We start from the raw sequence: 23,425 nt of genomic DNA on the forward strand, positions 1-23,425 counted from the left end.
ACCCTCGACTGGATCGATACTGTACACCTGCGATCGTAACGAGACAGAGAAGCGTAACGGATCGTAACAGAAAACACAAAGCGATTCCGGCGGAAACTGTTCTGCAGGAAGCGTGATGTTTTGGCTTTCGTCGTATTAGCGACGAACATATAATATCGTCTCAAGATCACCGGTTATACAGGCAATTATCGCGGCGAAAGATCGCTCGATAGGAAAACGTCGGACACGAAGGTCTAGGATAGAAATTGCGTGCCATGCCCCAGTTAACGATCGAGGTCTGCGTTCAGGAGAATATGGCTGGAATAAGGTCGCAGCCAATGAACTTCGCCATCGTTATTTTGGAGGTTGAAACTCTTCCGATTTCCAGTAACGAAACGATCGGACGAATTCCGCTCTCAATCCAGCGAATTTTCTACGCGATTCGGAAAACCAATGCTGGCCGAAATCGGGAACAGAAAATCGGGGATACAGCAGCGGCAAGCTTCATTACGTGTTACCACGACGAAGATTTACGGCTAAAGTCCGTTCTTTTCAGAAGACGCTAAATCGCACGCTCGATGGACGGAGAAGCGCAATTAGCGGAATGCTGGACGACGCGACGTACCTCGAATACGTAGAAAATTGTTACGAAACTTGCGCGCAATTGTTCAAGAAGATTCCAAGCGTGATCTTTTGCCATTTGCTTCTTAAGAAAATTCCTCTTTCTCTCTTGCGACGTTTCCTGCGAGTGTGTCCGGAAATGCACGTTGAAAGGGTGAATTTCCATTTTGAATTTCGTTCGAACGATTGAGATATTGTCGATTGTGTTATCGTGAATCGCGAAATAACGAAGTTTCTTTGAAAGAGTGAGAAAATAAAGGTTGTAGAATCTTCGAGATTGGTGTCGAATTGACCTTCTAGTTTCGCAGAAGGATGAAATTGAAGACTAAAGCCTGTAGGCAACGAGATAGTGGCCCGAGTTTATAAATAAGGTTATCAGGGTCGGCACATTGAGGGTGAAGGTAGAAAAGCTTGGTTCAAGGCCGCACGTCTTCGTGCGAAGATCTCGACCAGATGAACCTGCCATGTCTCTATTAACGGACTAGTAACGACTTTAATCTCGTCGGCCTTCGCGGTGGTTTCTTGATGAAAATTCGATAACACAATGCGCGTCGATTATCGTGGAAATTGTGTAGTGGAACCGACTAGGGAAATTTCGAAATTTCCAAAATTAGATCGAAAAATTGATCTATCACGAAGAGACGGTGCGACTAAATATCGAAACTCGGATACAACGGAGAAAAATTAATAATTCAGGAAGGATATATATATATATTTTATTAAGGCGCGGATATTTTATAGATTGCTATTTCTGGGACTAGGAAACTCTCAAAGTCTGTTTTTATATTAAAAAAATTCTCATTCGATAAATTCTGCCTGGTAATGGAATTTTCCATTACGATTTTTGCTTTAAGTATAGTTTTATAGGCGTCGTTGTACGCACGTAAATGTTTATACCTCGTTAAATATTTTACGCACGTATTTTACTTCGAACACCGTCGAGAACATGCAACATTTTACTTCTCTAGATATTTCCTAATGAATGTTTCATCCCGTTGACTCTTAAAATTCTTCCTTCAGAGCGAAGAAGCGGTAAAGAAGAAAGACGAACAAAGCGTAAGATACAAAATGTAAGACACGCGCATATTACAAAGAAGCTAAATTCGCCGGGTATTATTCAAGAATTAGACACAAGGGGAACTTTCCCAATTTCACGGAAGAAAAAATGCAGTTTCAAAAGATAAACGACACCTCGAGTGGGAATTTATCGTCAGGTTACTAAAATTAGTTTCAACGACGAAGCGAATTACCTTTTCAAGGAATTTCTCTGAGCGTTAATCGACGATTTTCTCAACTTCGGCATACGACTCTTTCTTACCAGTGAACATTCAATATTTTTATGCTTATTACGTATTCGGAAACGGAATAAAAATGCGACAACAAAAGTAAAGAAAAACAGAGGAAAATTGAGGATCGCGAAGTTTATTAGGATATAAAAATTGGAGGAAAATAAAATCGATATCGTCGATGGAATTTCATCCGGATCGAGAGCTCCTTTTTCATAAATGAGAATCGATCGAAATTCCTAAATACGGAAGATAAATGCTGCCATATCAACCACGCTAGAACCTACTCGTATTTTCCTCCTTTGCCCTTCTGTTTCCTTCTTCTCTTCCAGTTTTCAGCGAAATAATGGATAGATGAAATATTCGCCTGTTACTCGAGATAGGAACATATTAAATGTCCTCGAATCGAGCACGTTGTGTGTAAGTACAAAGAGGAGATTCTGTTCCGGCGTATTATCAGGGAACGCTGGCAATAAGAGTGTAAGAAGACTTTCATGATTTTCAGGCAACTCCCGAAGCGCGTAAGATTCTTGTTTACTCTACTTTGATACGACCCGAGTTCTCTCTGAACAGAACATAGCGTATTTCGCCTTTCAGCTTATGCATCGATGAAAGATCGAAACATCGACTTCTATCATTTATTTAACCACGTATTTTTCTGATTGTTTCGTTTCCATGAATATAACACGACGATAGAGACGCAAGGAGAAATTACGTGACACCGAATTATTAAACGCAGTGCACGTTACAAAAGATGGAGAGGATTCGATAGATAAAGAAAGAATAGCAGAAAAGATAAAATTTCCTGCTTAAAAAAAAAAGCAAGTTCTCTGCTGCAAAGTTACTTAATTACAGTCATTCGATCTTATCCACGTCGTCGTATGTAAAATACTTCTTGCACGATTATTGTTATTATTATTGGCATAAACGAGTATCCGTAAACACGAGACGTACACCTCGTATCTAAGTAGGCGATTAGACGCTTGGAGCAGAGGCCATGCGCCCACATGACCGCGTAATGCTAAACGATTGTGGAAAGTGGCCTTGGGACTTGCCACGAATCGATAATAGCCCGACCCGATATCGTTTGATCTACCGATCGTTCGCGACATTGGATCGCGAATCACATACGGAAATCTAATCACCAATCGAAATCTCACGTGATTATATCTGTACGTTCGTTAATTTACCGTAGCGGAAGCCGAGAACGCGAACGAGATCAAGCACTTGGAAACTATCGTTCTCCGAAACTATCCGTATAAATAAGAGGGGAGTGAGGCCAGGTGGAATCTAATTACGCCACGGTTAAGCGGGGCAACGGAGTTCGACAACAATTGAATTATGGCAGCGCGTGGAAATATTAGTTTATCGAAATAACAGCGAATCAAACAAGACCACTGGCCTTTAGCAACTTCCCGATCACACAGTTATCGAACCACGGGAACCTTGGACCGGCGAATCATCGTCCCGTAAAAATCGCCTGTCATAAAGCTATCAAATCATAGAACCGTAAAAATGCCAAAGTGAAGATTAACTGGCAAATCCCAGTCGATAAACCCCTGTCTGCGCGATTCCTTTTTATACGCCATAAAACGCATTTCTTCTTAACGACATAAAGATGTACGTTGCAGGCTGTTTTTTCGCTACCTTGCTATTTAAGACCGCCTCTTTATTATTCGTCGTTGACATTTTATCCATTATTCAGAATCTTGTCCAATCGTCAGTCTTATTCTCGAGATCTTACTATCAACGTTATCGGAAATATGAATATTTCACTGTTTCGGAGGCGTTCTATTTACAGGCATTTTATCTCATTATCAGATTTCCTTTTCTATAAACGTTATCGAGAAGGCAGATGTATTTCACTCTTGTATAAACACTTTGTCAGAATCTTATCCGATTATTGTATTTGAATGTTATTAAAACGATAAATATATCTCACTGTTTTCGAGACATTGTTGGAGAATTCCAGCAGAAAGTCGAATGAAAAATCATTGAGATTCCAAGAGCGTCCGGTTCGGTTGAATCGACAGGCGTTCTCGGCGACGAGTGAAACCAAAGTAATCAATAGGATAGCACCGATGCATTCCGCATTCCTCGTTCAACTAAGTCGTTTATATCGCGTACGCTGGGCCGTAGATTCGTGTCCCGGCTGTTTAATTCTGAAGCGAAACGATGGCTTCGTCCAACTGGTCGCTCGGCCACCGAAATAAGCCCGTTATTCAATTAACCTAATCAAATTTCGAACAGCACATTCGAACCGGCAATTGGGACTACCAACGTCGCGCGATTCGCGTCTTGGTCCGTGTCTCACCAGCTCTGATACCGGAACATCGATTAATTATTCTCTCGACCCGATCGAACGATAGACGTCAATTTTTTAACGCGTTGCTATATTTATCGGCGTCCTTCGGCCCGATTTATGAACGCGGCATTATTAAAATTCTATGAGTTAGCCGGCGTCGTATATAAATTATTGCAGCTTTATAACCAGTGATGAATACGTAGAACGCGGCTGAAGAAATGGAAAATTACACGTCGCAGTGATTCTGCTAAGATTCGAAGAGGATACATATTCACTACCATTTTCCTTCTACCCTTCTAGATTTAAACAGTAGATTCAACTAGAATCAAACATACAGTAAGCACTTATTATTCAAGTTATAGTACCACGCCAGAATAATTTACTTATAATTCTCAATGAGAATTGATTGTAAAATTCTTCCAAATAAAAGAAAATTGTTTTTCTTGTACGTTGTACGACGAGAGTTTGACGTGATTATTTATTGCGAGTGACTGATTCTGCTAATAAGAGCGATAGAAATACGGTGAATACAGCGTCGCCAAAAGGTCTGACACTAATCACATGTGAAATCGTTAATTAGTCTTCGATAGAGAACGCGTTGTATCTTACAGACGAAATTAGGTACCAGTTACCCTGCGAGTATGAAAACGAAGGTGTTTTAAGTTAAAAAAATTGAAAGTTATGGCGGATCGAGAGCTATCTCGCCACTTATCTGAAATGGCTTTTAAAGCTCGGATCAAAAGCAGTCCGGAAGCTTCAACGTAATGCCCGTTTCCTGCTAAAAATTTCGAGAATGACTCGCTTAAACGTTCAACGTACAAAAGCGTCTCTTTCCCCTGTTCTACCTATTTCGCACGTTCCACGAGGAGTAAACGGTTGTTTCACGCGATTATGAAATATCATGGGATTAAGGTGTTTCTCTAGCTGCCACGTTTATCCAATTAACGAGTAATTAAACCACGAGAAACACGATGCCAGAATAGAACTTGTTCCTTTCTATTTTCTCTCTTCGCCTCGCTTCTTCTGCCACGGTGAACATTAATCGACGACATTTGACAAAGAGAACTACCCTAATTATTAGATAATCTAGAAAAGGAAATTAACGAACAAATAATTTACAGCGAATTATCGAATCTGTGTACACGGTACGGTGACGTTATCGCGGCCACGTTTTCACTGTTATCCGAGAACTAATCTAGACGTACCCCCGCTGCCTAGGTAATCGATAATTCATCCTGCTTTCTATTTTAATGGCGTTACCACCGGTAATAGGGGGAATTAGTATTCTCGTAATTATATAAATTACGCGTTGAGCGGCGCGGCTTTGAAACAAACAAGGAAAACCGAAGGTATCCGACGCGATGAACAAAAGCATCGATATCGAGCCCGCAAATTCATTACTCGCGACACGATACAACGTAATTGGACGATACGTGGGTAGGATAGATTGTTCACCGAACGTATTTGTTAGACAAACTTCGCTCAAATGACAAATTAGAGAGAAATATCTTTGCCTCTGGTCTCCGTTATATTTAATGCAGATTGATTCGAGATGAACACGATGCAAGTGACTGGACAGATATTTGAGGATTAATTGCTGGCAACTTTGTTAGCAGGATTATCAAAGTTGCCCCGGCAATGGATATTTATGGTGTACTTTAGCTGCAACGAGTTGCAAGCTCGAAACTCTCCGGCGAAACTTTCAGGAAAACAAAATTCATGGCTTCGAGGAGAGCCAGGTAAAAATACTCGATCGATCAATTGACGGTGCAACAATCGGAGAGAAAGTGAAAAGTTTAATCGACGACGCTAATCGTCCTTAAAGTTGCATACTCTGCGTGTATTTATATTTCCATATCTTTTATATTATACCTTTCCACATATTTTCTCCTATTTTATTTTTATTTCTCCATAGGTAGCCAAATTATATTGCTACCCTAACGTTTAACTTTTCCTCCAACATTAAAAATCTCCAGACATTTCCGTCGAAGTAAATTTTAGCTTTGACCTTAACAACAAACCATATTGCTAAGCTGAGTATGAAACAAAAATCAGTCTTTTTAATCCTCGTAATCGTTGACATATAAACATCTGATGAATTAAAACTGCCTGTGTTCATTGCGCTCGAGTTCCCCCAGAAAACTTGGCAAACGCGTTCCAAATCCAGGCTGATCGCTTTGTAACTTGGCCTAACCAGCGTGGTCGAAAGAACTTCGTCAAAGAGCGTGTCAAAGGGAGGATTTTCGTGATGAGTAGCAGTTGGTCATTGAGGGGTAAGCGAGGGAATCGAAAGCTCGCGATTTAGGCACTGGACACGGTACACGGGTGGCGGATACGAAACGCCGCATTGGGTGCGTATAATCTGCGACCGCTGGGAATTGGGTCGAGGAGACATTCCCTGTAGCCGGTGCTCGCACTCCTACAAACACCTCCTGGTGAACTCGGCCGGTGCCCCATATAACTCACGAATTTATCGCTCGCGACCGAGCAACAATCGGCGATTCGGGTCAGAAGCGGTTCCTGTAACCCGAACCCGCGCGGTTCCTTTTCGTTCTTAACCCCGTTCCACTGCCTTCTTTTGTTACAGCCATGAAAAAGTGTCACTGTAAATAACAGCTACAATACGCGAAACGTTGTATCCCTGGTTCGGTAATCTTTTTCTTTCTTTTCTGTCGCCTGTCGAATGCGGAGAAAAATGTTTCGGAAAAAGAATGTTCGAGAAAGGATCCCGTTTAAATTTGATACGCTGGGACTGCGTGTGACGCTGGAGGTAGCTGACGGGGCAGCTTGTCAGCAACGCGCTTAGAACAGTGGAAAGCGACCTTTTACGAGATAATTATAATATCAATGAGAGTTGATAAAATGTAGCGGCTCTCCTATATTTATTAGAGAGATACGTGTTGAAAAATACGTGCTCGAAGATAAATGCTAATTTCTCTGTTTTTACAAATACGTTGTCGAGCTAGTGCATCGTCTTGATGTCCAAGGTAGGGCAAGGCTTCGTTAAGATAATAATAATTCCAGCAGCACAGAAATATCGCGAAAGATATTTTTCGATATCGACGTTCGATAGACGACCAAGGTGCATGAAAGTGCAATCGCTAGAAATCATTGTTGACCTAGACGTCACACACAGAAGATCGAATAAATGGATAAGTCGAGGAAAGATGGCCCCTCGGAGGCTACGACCATGAAGGGTGGATAGCATGATAACGAATCCCTCTGTTCTCTCATCGATCGGCCTCTCGTTGCTCTTCATGCAGCCGGAGGAGTTTCTTTTTAACTCTTCCCGACAATGAGGCGCGAAAGAAAAGAGAGAAAACGAGAAAGTTGGCGAAGCCTCTTCCACGGAGCCTATCCAGCCGCCGTAGAATGGAAAAGTCACGTGGAAATCCTCCAGCGGGGTATAGATCAGATGTTGACTACGTATATACGTCTACCTAGTTTCCCCTTTGTGCGGAAAGATACGAGTTCCAGGGTGAGAAGAAGAGGCTGAGATAAGTTTGAAACGAATAAGGGACGAATGAACACGCAGACAGTACCTTTTACAGCAATCGGAATGAACGTTTGTTTCTTCTTTTTACGATTTTCCGAACAAAGTAAATACGAACGTTAATCCTATTTGGAAAATTTTACCAGATATCTATCGTTTTGGTTCGTACTGTGATTCCGAGACTCGAGGTAATCTCTATCTTTTACGAAATAAATGTTAGTTTATCAATTAAGCAACCAACAACAAGGAGTTTTAATCGACTTACATTCGCTGGCAGACCTAGGGACGAGATGTTGATGCTCCAATTGGGCTCCATTCAGTGGCGGATCTGAAATCAAAATTCACCTTGCGTCAGTTCAACGTCAATTTAATTATTCGAGTATAGACACACGTAGTGAGAAGTGGACCGTACGTAATGACGAGGGGGGAAAGAAAGAAAATAAAAATTAGCCAAAAGGTGTCGACGATCGAAGTCACGTATCGCTGATTTTGATCGGCAGCGGCACTGGCATCGACGAGGGGCCTTGGGAAAGCCTCTGAACCGTATATAGATCAGGTAAAAGGGGTAGAGACACAAGAGGCGTAAATGTAGGTGAAACAGAGGAAGGCCTTCGCGAAAGAGAAGAGCTGCTGACGCCGTGGTGCGGTTTAAGCTCCACCCCAACACCGATTGGTCGATGAAACCCTGCCGGCAGAGAGGCAGAGCGGGTGCAGAAGGGAGAACGGAGACGTGTACACCCCCGACCCATCTTAAACGACCCTCCTGAAAATATATTATGCAACGCGTAACGTGTGCAGACACTCGTAGCTCTGATAGCCTTTAAACCGGCACGTACCAACCAAAGATTTTCACATGATTTTCGCCTCGTTACGCGTACAGATTCCTTCTGATACGCTTGAAACCATCCAGAATCCTCCGAGTTTCTTCTTCTTTGCTCGACAAATATAAACGCGTATTAGAAGCGTAACAGAAGGACACACGTTCCTTACATTTCAGTATTTATTACTCAAAATGTTTCTATGAACGTTTAATCCACTACGTAGTTCTTCGTTTCACTCACGCAACGTTAAATCGATCTTTTTCCATCCTCAGGTTGAAAGTTGGCCTAACAAAATTTCCACGCGAGAGATTATATTTTCCCAATTATACTCACATGTACGAAACTCTTGGAATTTCAAGCACACTGAAAAACAAGACGGTCGAAAATATTTTGCAGCACGGCGAATTTCATCCGAGGTAGCTCACGGAATACTTTCCGTTCGTATTAAAGTCAAACGAGAAATTGGTGGCGTTGGCGTTTGGCGCGTGCATCGGAGATGGTGAAGATGGTGTCAAGAAGATTTACACGGCGCGTACAGGCGACTGAATAATTCTTGACGTAAGATGAAAGCTCGTCGTTATCAATTTTTTGATACCGCTACCCAAACAGACGGCACAACTGGTGTTCTATGAAATATCGTACGGTCAAGAAACTTCCGATCTGGAAGATTTACTTTTAAAACGTTTTGTATATTTCGATATGTGTCCTTTGATTTAAATCATCGTACTAATGTTTCGTCCATTTATTCGCTGGCTAATTTTTTAATTAAAAACGTAACTTCCTCCACATGGTTTTCCATAAGAAAATCAGATGCGAGAAAAATATTAGTTTAGCGGGGGTATCGAGCGAGGACATTGTCTCGAACGAAAGCTTTCCGCGATATTAGCGGATAAAAGCAATAACATTAATGCCCCAGCTGTGGGGGACTCGAATCAATTTAAAAACACTTCTGCGAATCATGAAAACCTGTGACACGTGACAGGCAATCCAACGATATAAAGAAATTTTGAAACGAGACGTAGCGAGTCAAAAGATATATTGCTGGAGCGTAGCGTGTCGCGGAAGTAAAGGAAGAAAAGAGGAAAACGAAGTGTCACGTATCCTACATTTGATCATCAAGAAGTCACACTCGATCTCGAAGATTACAAGGTGTGTCATATACGCAGACACGAACTATAATAGAAAAAGAAGAAGAAGCCAGCGAACAAATGGACCAAGGATGGACACCTATTTCGATGTTTGCGAGTGCAATCACGACGATAGTTTCGATAAGATATAACACGAGCAGGCGATACGATAGAAAATAGAAAGACGAACGACATTCGACGCGACACCCGTTGATTCTCGAAATTACAGGCTCGTTTGCTGATCGGTGTTGACGCTCATCAGCAGCTCGCGATAGCGAGCCCCGGAACGTGACATCGGAACTCGGTGCCCACGGAGATCAGCCCAGACATCGTTTCCTCCTCGGCAAGATAAAGTGACACTGAACGTGACACTGCACCCGCGTGCGTTATCTCGATCTTTGGAACCTACAACTTTTCCCATTTTGTACTGTCCTCTCCTGGTCGATTATTATTGGTGCACGTTAAAATGCTACACGATGTAGCAACGTATTACACTGGCTTATCGTATTATAGCAATTTGTTAATGGGACGTCGTACGCTAGGGGAAGTTTGGATTGAATTCTTAGGGGTCAGAAATCCCGGAGGATTTGGTGAAGCGAGCAACGACATTTTGGTGATTCGGTTTCAATTTTCGGTGGACGTAGACTAGAATTAACCTACTTTTACTCATCCTCGGATCAAGTAAGAAATAACGGTGCTGCATTCAAATAGAAGGTAAACCTTAGAAAAGAAGTTCAAGTCCTAATGCAAAAAGACATTTTCATCCATTCTCTTTGAAAGAATTTCTCACAGCGATATCAGATACGATACGTCATATCGCATCCTCCTTGTGCACGACATCGTACAAAGAAACGCGACTAGAAATTTCTCGTCATTGGTATCTGCGCTCGTGTCAGAAGCTGCTGTTCCCCTGTATCGCGAAAAATAGGTTCGTAACTTTCGGAATCAGGGCGACACGACGCGACACACGCTGCTGAAAGCCGGTAATCGAATTGTGTCTCGGTTCTCTGAGATTCAGGTGTCACGGGGGAGACAAGATCTCGCCGGAGGATAAAGGGGAAGCGAATCAAGGGATGTACAAGGGAATGTGTAACATCGGCAAAGCGTACGAAACTTGCACGGATTTTGATGAATATTGAAACCGCGGCGTAAACGTGTGCACGTTTTCCGGCAAACTCCAGCAGATATTTAAAACAGAGAAAATGGGTCGCCAACGTTTTCTTTTTTCTTCCCTCGAATCTTGACGTGCACTTACGAAGATGAGGCCCGTGTAGCTTCTTCCTCGCTCGTTTAATCAAACTCATTTAATCGTCGATATCGATACTTTGATTTTGTACCTGTCTCTTCGTCGCTGCGTGTAAATTGAATTTTTATTAAAAAGATATATCTCTATGCAGTATGCCGTCCATCTTGGATACGGTCAAGACGTCGCGAGATGGGAAGCATATTTTCGCGCATAATATTACTCAGGAAAATGAGAGACAACCGTTGGCGTCCTGTTTCTCGTCTGGTGCACCGGAAAAGGAACCGGGAACCCTCCCGGGGCTAAAGTCGAAATTGCTTTTGGACACGAAAGCAATATCGTAGGCACACGGAACTTACTGCTACCACCATCAGAATTTTCAAGTTTGCTTTACGTATAATGCCAGAATATCTCGATAAAGCGACGGATTATAGGGAAAGCTTCAAACACGAGGATAAAAAGCTTTAAACGTAACTCAATTTCCAAGGATCCGTTTTACCGCGAGGAAATTTGCTTTGTCGAATTCTCGGCTACTTTCGAAGTTAAACGATCCACGTTTCTCGTTATCTCCTAAACAGTTCAGGAAACGAAACGAAGGAGCCAATTTATCCGAAACTTCTTATCGATCGAGTTTGGTTTAAGACTTTGAGGAGATGAAAACTCCGATAGGAAAACACGAAGAATGAATAAAATGGCTCTCTCTCCGAAATTTCTCAAACGGAGTAAACAAATGTTTCGAAACGGCTCCCTCTATCCTTCAAAAGAGTACGACAACGAATCGTCAGTGGAAATTTTTTCTCGCGACGACACATGTAACAAACGCGTTGCACGCGACAATGGGCGACCGGACGAAGAAACGCAAAAATCCAGCCGGTTGAATCACCCGGATGATTGCAGAAGCCGCTGCAAACCGCTTTAAGTGATACGCCGCGTGTGTGTGAAAACAATAACGGCGTAATTGGGCCAATAATAAAATAATTGTTAGCGCTTGGGTGTTGCTTATGCGCGTGCCTATCCACGTCTCGACCGCGTATCGTCCTGTTCCAATTGTCTTACGCAAGCCCGAGAAATTTTCTCGCTAAATAATAAACCCTGAACGCTTAAATCTTCATCAAACGTCGATGTTCGTGATCCAGTCGGGGGCAACCTTCGCGGAAACCATGCTTGTCATTGTGACGATTGTGGAACAGCACGACGAAGATAAATGTCTCATAAACGTAGTTTTCGCTTAACAAGAGTAACTTAACTGCCATCTTAATAAATTTTTTGGATCTTCTGATTTCTTTGAGACGGTGATTGGTTAAACGTTCGCTGCGATTTGATTAATTTCTAATTAATTTTTTATTTATGTTTGAGACGACGATCGTATAACGTTGAATCGGAAGTGTCTCCTTTTTCACTTGTCGTATTTATTTTATTAAAATGCCACTAATGAACAGAAATCATCAAGGTAGAAATTAATGAACTTCGAGACAATATTTCAAAGCAAGAGCAACGAATTTATGAAGCTCTGAAAATCCAATCCGACTAAATAATCCATGCAGATTATCTTCACACGGCTGTTTAACGCACGGTTGAACATGGCTAGCAATGTTAAACAGATTGGAAACGCAAAGACGTGTGTTGCAAATATGCACATTTTCCACGAAGACCATTCGCGTTTCTTATGTTCGTTTGCCCGTTGGAAATAAATCGATGTTGGAAATGTGGCATCAAAGCGTGCCGCCTTCCGCGATTGCGTGGGTGGTTAAGAGCAGAACGATTAATTGAAAAGTCAGGGATCAATGGACACCGCGTGTCTAAAGTTTGCGATCCTCTTCGACCTGCAGGTCTTTGAAAATATCTCAAGTATGAATGCAACACCGTACAAATGATTGTGTGCACAGTTGTGCGTCGTTTTATCTTCGTTGCAACTGTGTTACGTCTGTAACGTGGGATATTTCATCGCGAAAATTCCGTGACGAGAATTCGATAATATTTTCGTAAATTATCAAACTTGAAATTAAATTCGAAGAAAACATTTACAGAGGGAAACTTAATTTTATTTATAATAAAATATATCGTAAAAGTTTACCGTGCTATTTCGTTAGCTACTGCCACTGTGTCGTCGCAACTAAGTACTTAACACATTAATTTATATTTGCTCGATCATCATATCCATGTAAACCGAATTTGGTAACTTCTAATTATAATTAGCTATTCCTTTATTTATTTCCACGTCAATTTCAATCGCGATAAATAATTCCTACTCAGTTAAGAGTCAGAAACAACAATGATCCACTCGGTGTCATTATTGACGCAAATTAGCTACATTAAATTAAACGATTCCAGGCAATTTCGTTTGTAAATTCGAAGCGAACCGAGAGGCTGTTTCATTCATGAATCTTTGGAGCGAGCGACGACGTAAGAGCGGTTGGACGTTGCACGAAGCAGATAGCTGTGGGAAAGATCGTTCCACCGAGAGCTCGGCGTGTCAATTGACATTTATTCCCGGGGATACGTCACAAATTCTCGAGGAGAAACAGCCCAGCCTGTGTCCAGGCAGACGGTCGTGTATTAATATCTGAATTACGCCAACTGTCGTGGCAGCGGCTGCTTTTGTTCCGTTCCAGCCGCGTCTATCACGTCCAGGATAAACTTAAAAATATATCCACGCAAAGATACCGATACACGAGCAAGCGGAGAAAGCATAACCGGCAGCTGTTGGCAAATTTACGAGAACGTGATCGTTTTATAGAGCGATCTATCGTTTTCAGGAGTAAATCGTTCTTATACTTGGAAAATTTATGACGATGTCTCGGGAATATTATTTTTATTAGATTATATAAAAGACAATATTTTGTGCAATCGAATAACAAAATTTATAGAAAAGTGTTCGAAGTAATACCAATAACGATCGTACGAGAGAGATCGGGTCTCCAAGCTTAGAATAGAACTCGAAGCTAAGAGTTCTCACAATTTTTCTGTTATATAATTTCGTCTATTGTGCGCTGTATTGCGCATCGAACAATGATTATGAAGTATGCAAATATGAGAAAATAAAAGTTGGGTAAAAATAGAGCGCATGGACGAAAGGAACGGACATACGAGGAATGAGAGAAAGCTATAGAGGGTGACAATGAGTGAAAGAGAAATAAGAGATGAGAAGAAAGATAGAGGAAAGGAAAGAGATTTATGTCAAGTGCGCCGCACTCGCAGATTCTCAAGATTGCTGATTTACCCTGTGATCGATAAGCATGTTCGACTCGAAATCGAGGATGAGCTTTTCAGCATCCGAAAAAACTAAAAAATAGTTGACAAAAATTCGTCGAATGAAAATTGAAACTCAAATCGTTCTATCTAGACGTACAGAAAATTCTTTGAACATCAGAATTTCGGAAGCCTTTTAAAACGGAACTTGGAATAGCGTCGCGATGTACAGTTGTGTGTTTCTTTAAATAACCGAAGGTTGACGTTATCTGTCATTCGAATATTTCCATCGACAAGAAGACAAAATTCCGTGAAATTTCTCGCGACGATCTCGTCGAAAGAGACAAACGACCCAGATCCAGCGCGTTCTGAACAAAAGCGCTTACGTTTACGATGGTGGAGCGCGAAGAGCTGCGCTTTTGAAAATTCATTGGTGATGAGTTTTCGAGGAACTTGGAGTCACGCAAGGGACAAAGAGAATGCTGGAACAGAACACGCCAAGTAGAATGCTCGCCAACCTCGCAACATCGTAGTTTCCCGAAATAATCCAGCGCACGACTAAATAAACGAACACCGGATATATCGTATTTGTAAGGAAAGTGGCGCGACCCACGAGCGCTGTTACGCTTTACAAAACGGTTTCCTTCGAGATTTCAATGCCTCGCGAGAGCTCCCACGAATTCCCTCCGCGAATGAAGATTTATCGAAGAACAAGTCACTCCGTACTGGCAACTTTGAAAAATAACTCTCTTTCTTTCTTTCGGAGGTATCGAGTGGAAGGAGTTTTGTTCGCAACATTGTAAAGTTATAGGCAAAAAAGTAACTCGAGTAACTCTGTTGTATACGCTCACATACATCATATTTCGAGCTCTTATATTCATTTAAATACTTGAGAAAGGAAGTTATACAGCCCAAGCATAGTTCTCGATTGTCTTGTCTTATTTTTCAAACCACTTCTACTAACAAACGCGACTACGTTAAAAATTCCACTCGTTAACCCCTGAGAAAAAGTTTAGCGATAAATTAAAACAACATTCTCTACGCGCAACAAAATCCTCTGAAAAATTTGCAAGCTCACAATCGCGTTGCACGTTCTGCAAGTAGTCTGCGCTACAAAGAAACGAGGAACTGAACGGAGGGAAGGAGCTCGATTGAAAAGAACTCGGCATCTGAAAATAATCTTTCCACGGATACGCTGGAAACGTTCGAAACGCGACGCGTCGGCAAAAGGCGGGACCATGGGTTCGCATAGTCGACGCTCGACGTTAGCATAATTCTCTGTTGATAAACACATAGACAGTGGAATGGAGACTGTAGGGCTGTGAGGTCTGGCACGCTGCCATGGCTGGCAAAACGTCTGAACTACGTCTCCGTAATACGACGCGGCGCCGCGTCATACGTCGCTGGAAAGACGTGTATGCATAATACATTCGGGCGTGAACACACGCGCGAGATACCGCTGGATACACAATGCCATCTACGATCTGAAAGCGAAAAATCTGTTAAAACGTGCCTCATTTATACGGACATAGCGGAGAGCTTTCTTGTTAGTTCACCTCCTCCTTCTCGCTCTTCTTCTTTCGCCGCCGCCTCCTCTTTCTTTCCTTCCGAGCCGTACGCTGTTAATCGCGTACGAGACCAGCGCCCCGAGGCACTGTCTGCTCTATACTTTAAAAAAGTTGTAAAACACCTCGAGAAACCATTCGTCAAACAGTCATTGAAATTCTACGTCGGTGGAATAAACGAGAGCTTTGTTTGTTCTACGACACCTGACGATTCCTTAAGAAAGGTGTCTCGTCGCGACCCACGGAATCTGATGACACGAACGAGGAATATCGGTCATTGTAATCCATCGTTTTATTTTTTATTCTTTGCGTGCAAGATACCTCTGTTTCCCTACACTTTGGAACGTAGATTTCTGCTTTAAGTGACAGTGATAAAGTCTCGTGACTCGTCTCGAACATTAAGCAATTTACTCTGCGTGTAAAACGTAGAACGCCCAAAATCCCAAAATAGCGTGTCAAAGTCAGTTGGCACGTAACAGAGGAATATGGAAGGTTACAATGAAAATCGTCAGCGAAGATGGAAAATTCACCGCGGACACGTTGGATTAAACAACAAATTCCGGGGATTAGAGGATAGTCGTGAACAGACCGTGTTGCGTTCCAATCTAACAGCACTGGCTGACGAGTAAAGGTCGAACTAATTAATTATTGTGAAACAGGCTGCTCAAAAGCCGCTCTGAGGACACAGCGGCAAGTACACACAAGCATGTTTGAGCGTCTGTCCCACTAAAGAGATAGATGGATTTATGGATTTTGACGGTTGAATCAATTTTGACAATATGGTGTTTGCTGATTTTCAAATTAATGCCTCCACGTGTACTATTAAAGTTAAATTACTTCTGGGAAGCCTGTTTAATTATTTGATAAATTAGAAACTCTGTATTTGCGACAAAATAATCCTTCGACAGAGTAAAATCGTTTAATCGATCGTTATAGTGAATATGATAAAAGTTTTGGTTTAGTTAAGTTAAACAACTAAAGCCATCCCTCTTCCAACGGTAGGAATCTTGTAAAAGAGAATCGTTTGTGAAAGGGGATTCGAACGACATTGTTCTCCACGCCAGGTATCTTGAATACAGCTAAGAAAGGGTTTCTACCATGCCTAAAGCCACACGTTCTACTTTCTGTTGTTTGAGGGCGCCACGTCTCTCGCATGACACCTCGACAAAAGACACGATATATTGCGCGAAACTGCTTCTACTTACCCCTCGACGTAGCTACGAGGAGAACGAATCCGGAGAAACGTTCGCGTGATAAATGTTCTGGTATAATCTGAATCGTATTTCTCCTATCTTACATGCATTTCGCTCGATTCGATTCGAGTTCGTTCAACTCGAAGTCTCGAAGATAGCAAACTAGAACTTCTACTCTATTTCGTAACAAATCCATTTCGAAATTGTAGATGTGATCGAAAAATTTGATATATTGACTATTCTGCCGTAATGGAGCAACTTGCTTCCGAGAAAGATACATGTTTCTAACAGGGATGGGCGTCAACATCCACAGATTTATCTGCTAAATCTACGAACAGAGAAAATATGATGTTGCCCATCACGTGTACGTTCACGGGACACGTGACCTCGGAGTGCAATCCAACGGCAACACGTACTCTGACACTTTACTCGTCGATATTCCACGATTCAAACTTTCTTTCTCTTCGAAACAACTCGCTCTACCAAGATAATACGCGTGTTTCATTTATATAATTAGGCACGATGTTATTTTTCTGGCTAATTAAAGTCGCTATATCCGCGAACAAGACGAAGGACTACCATGTTCACCACGGTTTACGATTAAGTCTTAACAAGCAATAACGCGCGAACAAGTTCATTACACGGCGCTCGTCACACGTTAGATATCCACGTAGTTTTCCTCAACGTCTAACGCGTGTCGTTCATAGACAAACGGAACGCATGATAGAGCGAAAGGGATGAAGCAAAAGAGGGAACGCGAAAGAGGGATGGGCAGATCGAGAGAGACGGAAGGTAGGTGCACAAGTCCAGTTCGTGCATGAATCGCAGACAACCGTGCAGCGAAATACAACGTGTAGAGTGGGGTTGCGTGATTATCGACCCCTCGTTGCCTCGGCTTTTGTAGCAGGGATGCAGCTGCCCCTTTTACCCCGCCCTAAACAGTTGGGTTTCTCGTCGACGAACTTCAGCCATCGAACAGCTAGAGAGACTACGAGTGGTTCTCATGCGAGCCACTACTGTTCAATGGTAACTAAAAGAGAGAAAGAGACCCTTTCGCGTGTCGTTCATGGTCGTCTCATAATCAAAGAGATGAAGATAATGTTCCGGGGTAGCATGGAGAATAAAGTACAGTGGAAGCGATAGGCGAGAGAAAGCGGCAATAAAGACGACTTAATGACGGAAATAATTGGTAGGTGATGCATTTGGAGATCGCAGAGTCGACTTGTATTTGGTAATAATTGCAGGTTCGCGAAACTTGTCGGAAAGTTGGTAAGCGTTACTTATCGGCAGATACGTTTAATTATCTCGAGGAGGCAGAGTCGCAGGGAACGGGATTAATAACTCTACAACTCCTCTCGTTACCAAAGTACAGTTCGCGAGAATTACGCAACGATAATTTGTCTGAAGAGACGAATTCGCGACAGCGGTGACACGAAACGAGCGGTTAAGTTCCGCCGGTGATTCGAAATCGAAGCGATCATTTATGTAACGCTCCTCGTTGAGGCTTCTTTCTATCACCGATCTAATACGCTATTGAGAAACACTGACACTCGATAATCAGATCTCGGTGGTTTGGGTAGAAGACCAAGGTGGTCGACCTTGACAATTGCGGCGTTACATCGATATTTTATTTTTGGAGCTGCCATTCTGGATATCTCGACAATGGCGAAAACGTGAATAAGCGTTTCTCTATACGTCTGTCGTTGCTCTACAGTTCAGCACCTTACTTCCCCTCAGTTGTCTCTTACTTTTCCATCGTCTCACCCACCAAAGAAAACATAAACGAAGGAAACGTAGTTAATTATCCACGAATTATCAGATCCCTAGGGAACCGATTGTGCGGCTGCATCGAATTAGGTATAGGTACGCCACAAAGAAGCATCCCTCTTCTAGCTCCGTGATACGTAATAATTTCCTGATTTCATCAAACGTCCAATTTCTTATGCAAACCACCGCGATCGTGGATATTGACTATTCGGAGACGACCACGCCTTTGGAAAACGTCCGAACGAAAATAGACGAGCTACGCGTGTACGTAAAACGCCAAGGTCCAGAGTTAGGATCTCTTCTCGTTGAAATACTAATCGTTCTCCAATGAAACACTGACTTACGAAACACGGTCGCGTAGAATTATTAAGCGGCTAACCGATCGATGTTTAAAGGACACGCGACGAACCGTAATTTTGCAAAATAAGCCGGAAAAAGTCAACAGCAGGTAGATCAACCGATCGGCAAACGAAACGAAACCGCGAAGGTCGCTTAGTCAGCGCGAAAACGTCTAGAAATCGGTAACGCGATGCCGTCAGTGTATCCAGGCGCCTGGTGGAGTCACGATAGCGTGGTATGCGTAGCACGACGATATCCAACGTTGGAATGGACTGGTTTCTCCGAACAGACATGGTGTTGCGTTGCGTGGACGCGTAACTTACGCTTATAGCCGTCGCATCGATAGCCGTCGTTCATTTTAAACTTGTTTAACCATCTTCTAAATTAATACAGATGATAATGTGTAGGCGCCAAGTACCGCGCGTCTTCCATATTCGTTTCGAAGCCAGTGTTCGATTCTTTCAAGTTGAATATCTTCGAGGAATAATTATCCAAATGTAAGAGGAATTATTTATATCGAATAGGAACTATCGTCGTTCTTGCTAAGAAAAGAAGTGGAAAGATACCGGTCTTTCGATCTTGGGGATGACTCGAACGATAGATAATAAATGTAGTCAATAGCGAAGGAGTTAAATTCGCAAATAACAGTATCGACATTGTCTGACGGAAATTTGGATGAAAAATACGGAGGGACTAATTTTCTTAATTAATCGTTTCATTTCAGAAATTTATCGCATGCTTGCTGGTGGTGGGCCTCCGGGAAGATCGATCGACCTTGACGCGAAAACCTTTGCAGAGTGGAACTCTGCTCAGCGTTTCAACGGATATATTTCTAACACCGTTAAAGTAGAAAATATTCGGTCTTCTGCGCAAATTTATAGTTACGTTAACGACTCAGCACAATCGTGTGAGATTGGTGAAAATTACTCAGGGAAACCTTAGTCGATTGCTCCGGGATATGTAAATTATGGGGTATTACGTATGCGCGCGCATGCGTGTGCGTGTGTGTGTATGTTTTGAACAGGTAGCTGGATTATCGCTTGCAAAATTTCTCTCGTGTAACGCGACATGCATATCCGAGCGTAATCGTAAACGAAGCAACTCTCTCGCGTTCACTTGTATGTTTAACCTTTTGATCACACGTGTGGAGCAAAAAACTGAATAAAAACAAGCACTTACCATAGTCCAGCGATGGTTGTTGATGCGGCGCGTATTGCGACGTATTATTGGCCGGTGTAACTCGGAAACGATCCATTCTTCGTTATCCTCAACGAACACCACCACCAAAACAACACCAAACGATCTCTTCACCTCCGGTTGCTCGATGCGCACACCGTTTATTCTCGATTAACGCGAACCGCGCAATAAGTTAGCCGGGGATGCTGGTTAACGACGAAACACCCGCACTTTCGTTTACGATGATTGGTGAACGCGTTCTCCATTCGCCGGTGCGGTGTTACAGGCTTCTGGTAGCCGTGCTGTGACTGTGTGCCACTGACAACACCACGAGAAACAGACAGACGACCAGACACAGAGCGTGCAAGAGGGACAATAAAAGAGCGAGTACGAAAGGGAGGGAGAACGTAGCAACTACAACTGATCGTAGGTGGGAAAGAAACAGAAATTACAGAAACGAGAGCGTGCGTTCGTGTGTTCTCTATCGAATGTCTTTATCACACCTACGGATGTGTGCACGCCACAGCCGCGCCTCGCGTCTCGTGTCTCGCACGTTTTGTCGAGCCGCTCGCTGCTGAATCCCGGACGAGCGTGCAACGCGTGTTGTATGCGATAACGCCGCGTCTGGTCGCCCGTAAACTCGCCAACGGAGGGGTATACTACTCTCCACAGACCCGCGTGTTAGGGCACGTCTCTATATGTATCCTTATTTCTGTCTTTCTTCCGCTTCTTCGTGAGCAACGACCGCACTCCGTTTAGGATACCGTCTGTGCCTGCTGCGCTGACACAAGGACTCTACTCGTGACTTCAGTCTGATCGGCTGTTTTATATGTGTAAGATACTCACGCGTGTGTGCACGCGTATACGCCAGGGGGCCCCTCGATAGAACGCTTTTGCCGACTGTCGAGCGCCGCAACCAGAGCACCCACGTGTGCGTGCATGCAACCGGCTTTCCCCAGGATCGTACCAATAGCGAAACAACCCTCTTTAGTCCGCCATTGGCCTTCATCGAACGATAGTAGGAGGAGCGTTACGTTGCCAGGACACTGAAAACCTGAAAGATATTAACATGTTAGTTTCTTATACTGAGAAGGTTGTCGTGTTAATAAATAAAGTTATAAATATATAATCCAAATTTTGAGACACAACTTTCCGACCAAACTATAGTTTGGAGTAAAGTATATGACTACTGCGAATCAATATGTGGAGCGGTAATTAGTACTATTTGTTAAAGAGCGATTCGAAAGATCACGTTTGGATAAGATAAAAAGCAGAGTATAAACGATAAGGTTATACGACCTTCGTTATTATAAAAAAGAGTCGTAAGATCGTTCTGAGATAGTTTAAGCGTGATAAAAGTAGAGGAAAGTCGAATGTTATCGTATGTTTCTTGGCTATGCTCCAAAATCTTCCTTCTCCAGAATTATATCACTCCAGCAAATTACCGGAATTCAATTAATTTAATCATAAGCAATTCAGAACGAAATTATTAATCTCCGACATACAGCTGCAACTGCGATACAGTTTGTCCTACCAATTGCTACATACTCGAAACTTTTGACAAAGCGTGCGCGACGATAAATCGTGGAGTTATTGCCACGGACGATACATGAGCGTGGCCACGTGTATGCGTGTATCCGCACCGGCTTTTTCCAGGACCGTAACTACATCACGATATACCATCCTCCTTTGCCAGTTTCGCGCTTTAACAAAGAAGATCCCAAAGAGAACTTCTCGAATTTCGATACTCGTGATCAATGTCCCTAACGAAAATGAGCCACTTTCATTTCCGGCCTTTATGCATACACATACGTATTTACAATTCAAATGGATATGCAGCCATGGTTTCGCCGCAGAAAAACCGAAAAGGACTTTGGCGCGTGAGTATTGATTATCATGGAATCTCTTTAAGTGCGCCTCGGAATGCTTAAACGAGTAATTACCAATTGGATTTTTATCTGGCCGATATTGAAGTGATTATCGAGTGTGTTAATACTCAGAATCGATCGATGATCGAAAAAATGATCGTCACGCGTAAATTCTGCAAAGAGCAAAATTTATATCTGATTATTCAAAGGTACATACATATATTCATATATACGCTCCCATGGATCGCGTGAATGCATTATACATTGTATGCAGGCATGAGTATTCTGTATTTCAGAGTTACGCTGTTGTGCTACGGTGATAACACAACAGTAACCGAATTGCTACATTTTCAGCCACAATACGGTGAGTAATCACACAACTTCATCGGTTGCCTGTATCCTGTTCTAGGTGGCAGCAGGAAACGGAAACCTCTCCTTCGGGAAAATTCCACTGCGTGTACTGCTTTGCATCTCGAGTCCTTCCCAAAGGGTTAACGATACACAGACAGACAATCTTAATTTGCAAAATAAAGCCAAACTATGAAAGTGGAAGTTACTACCTATCTATCTAACACGCGCATTATGTTTTGTATACTTATCGCTTCGTTCAACATCGTAAATTACAACATGCTGTTTATTCTAAATTGCTGAATTCTTATCGGACGTAATTTGGTCTTTCTTTGTATCGTACAATTTAATTACCCATTGAAATGTTATCTCAATTTAGCGGCATTTCAACGAGATGATACCGTGAATGTTGCTAGTGATATACGGCCCTTGAAAGAGCAACATGACGTTGAAGGGCGTGTAGATTTCAAAGGTTGTGCATATCACGAACATGTGATTGAGAGTCTTGAAAATTTGTTCTACTATCAGCGGCAAGTAAAAACTATTTTGCATTAATAGAAAAACTATCCAACGACTGATATTCAAGAAGCGTCTCTTCTTTATAAGGACTAACACAGAGAGAAATAAAAGTGTAACTGAAGGTGGATTGTGTTTCTATGTGCACGTTACGATGTATTTTATTTTTCGCACAAATATCTTCCTCTGTAAAGAGGTCACGATTTACGACTTTAAATTCGACGCTGCAGAATATAAGGAGCTCGTGACAAGTAGTTGGATATTAGCAAACCTAGGATCCGGCATCATACGTCCGTAAGCTATTTCAATCGCAAGAAAAATCGCATCAGCATTTCAAATGCATGGAGATCGGTAAAGTGCGCTACTTTAATGCAGAAGCTAAGGCTTAAGTTAAAATCCGTGAAGTCTCTGGCTTTCGCGTATTTTCGCGTTCCATTGATAATGCAAATCCATTGTCACTATCGTTGCTTTTGTGCGACTCGACAATCTATACTTGCATACAGATATAGATATATATGTGTACATATATAAGTGCTCCGTTTGCGACATATTTTCAAAAGCGCAGCAGATTCGAGTGCCGCAGATAGTT

General features: G+C 42.4%; 1 protein-coding gene across 1 annotated transcript in view; it reads right to left on the minus strand.

The window, feature by feature from the left end:
* Window positions 1-20,923, minus strand: part of LOC132913073 (solute carrier family 12 member 4) — a 100,248-nt gene extending 79,325 nt beyond the window's left edge. The window contains exons 1-2 of the mRNA XM_060971035.1: window positions 20,108-20,923; window positions 7,950-8,012 (exon numbers count right to left, since the gene is read on the minus strand). Of these exons, the coding sequence (XP_060827018.1) occupies window positions 7,950-8,012; window positions 20,108-20,183 (139 nt within the window). The 5' untranslated portion in view covers window positions 20,184-20,923. The remainder of the gene's footprint in view (window positions 1-7,949; window positions 8,013-20,107) is intronic.
* Between the last annotated feature and the right edge of the window lie 2,502 nt (window positions 20,924-23,425).

This window comes from Bombus pascuorum, chromosome 12, assembly GCF_905332965.1.
Source record: "Bombus pascuorum chromosome 12, iyBomPasc1.1, whole genome shotgun sequence".
Taxonomy (NCBI): Eukaryota; Metazoa; Arthropoda; class Insecta; order Hymenoptera; family Apidae; genus Bombus; species Bombus pascuorum.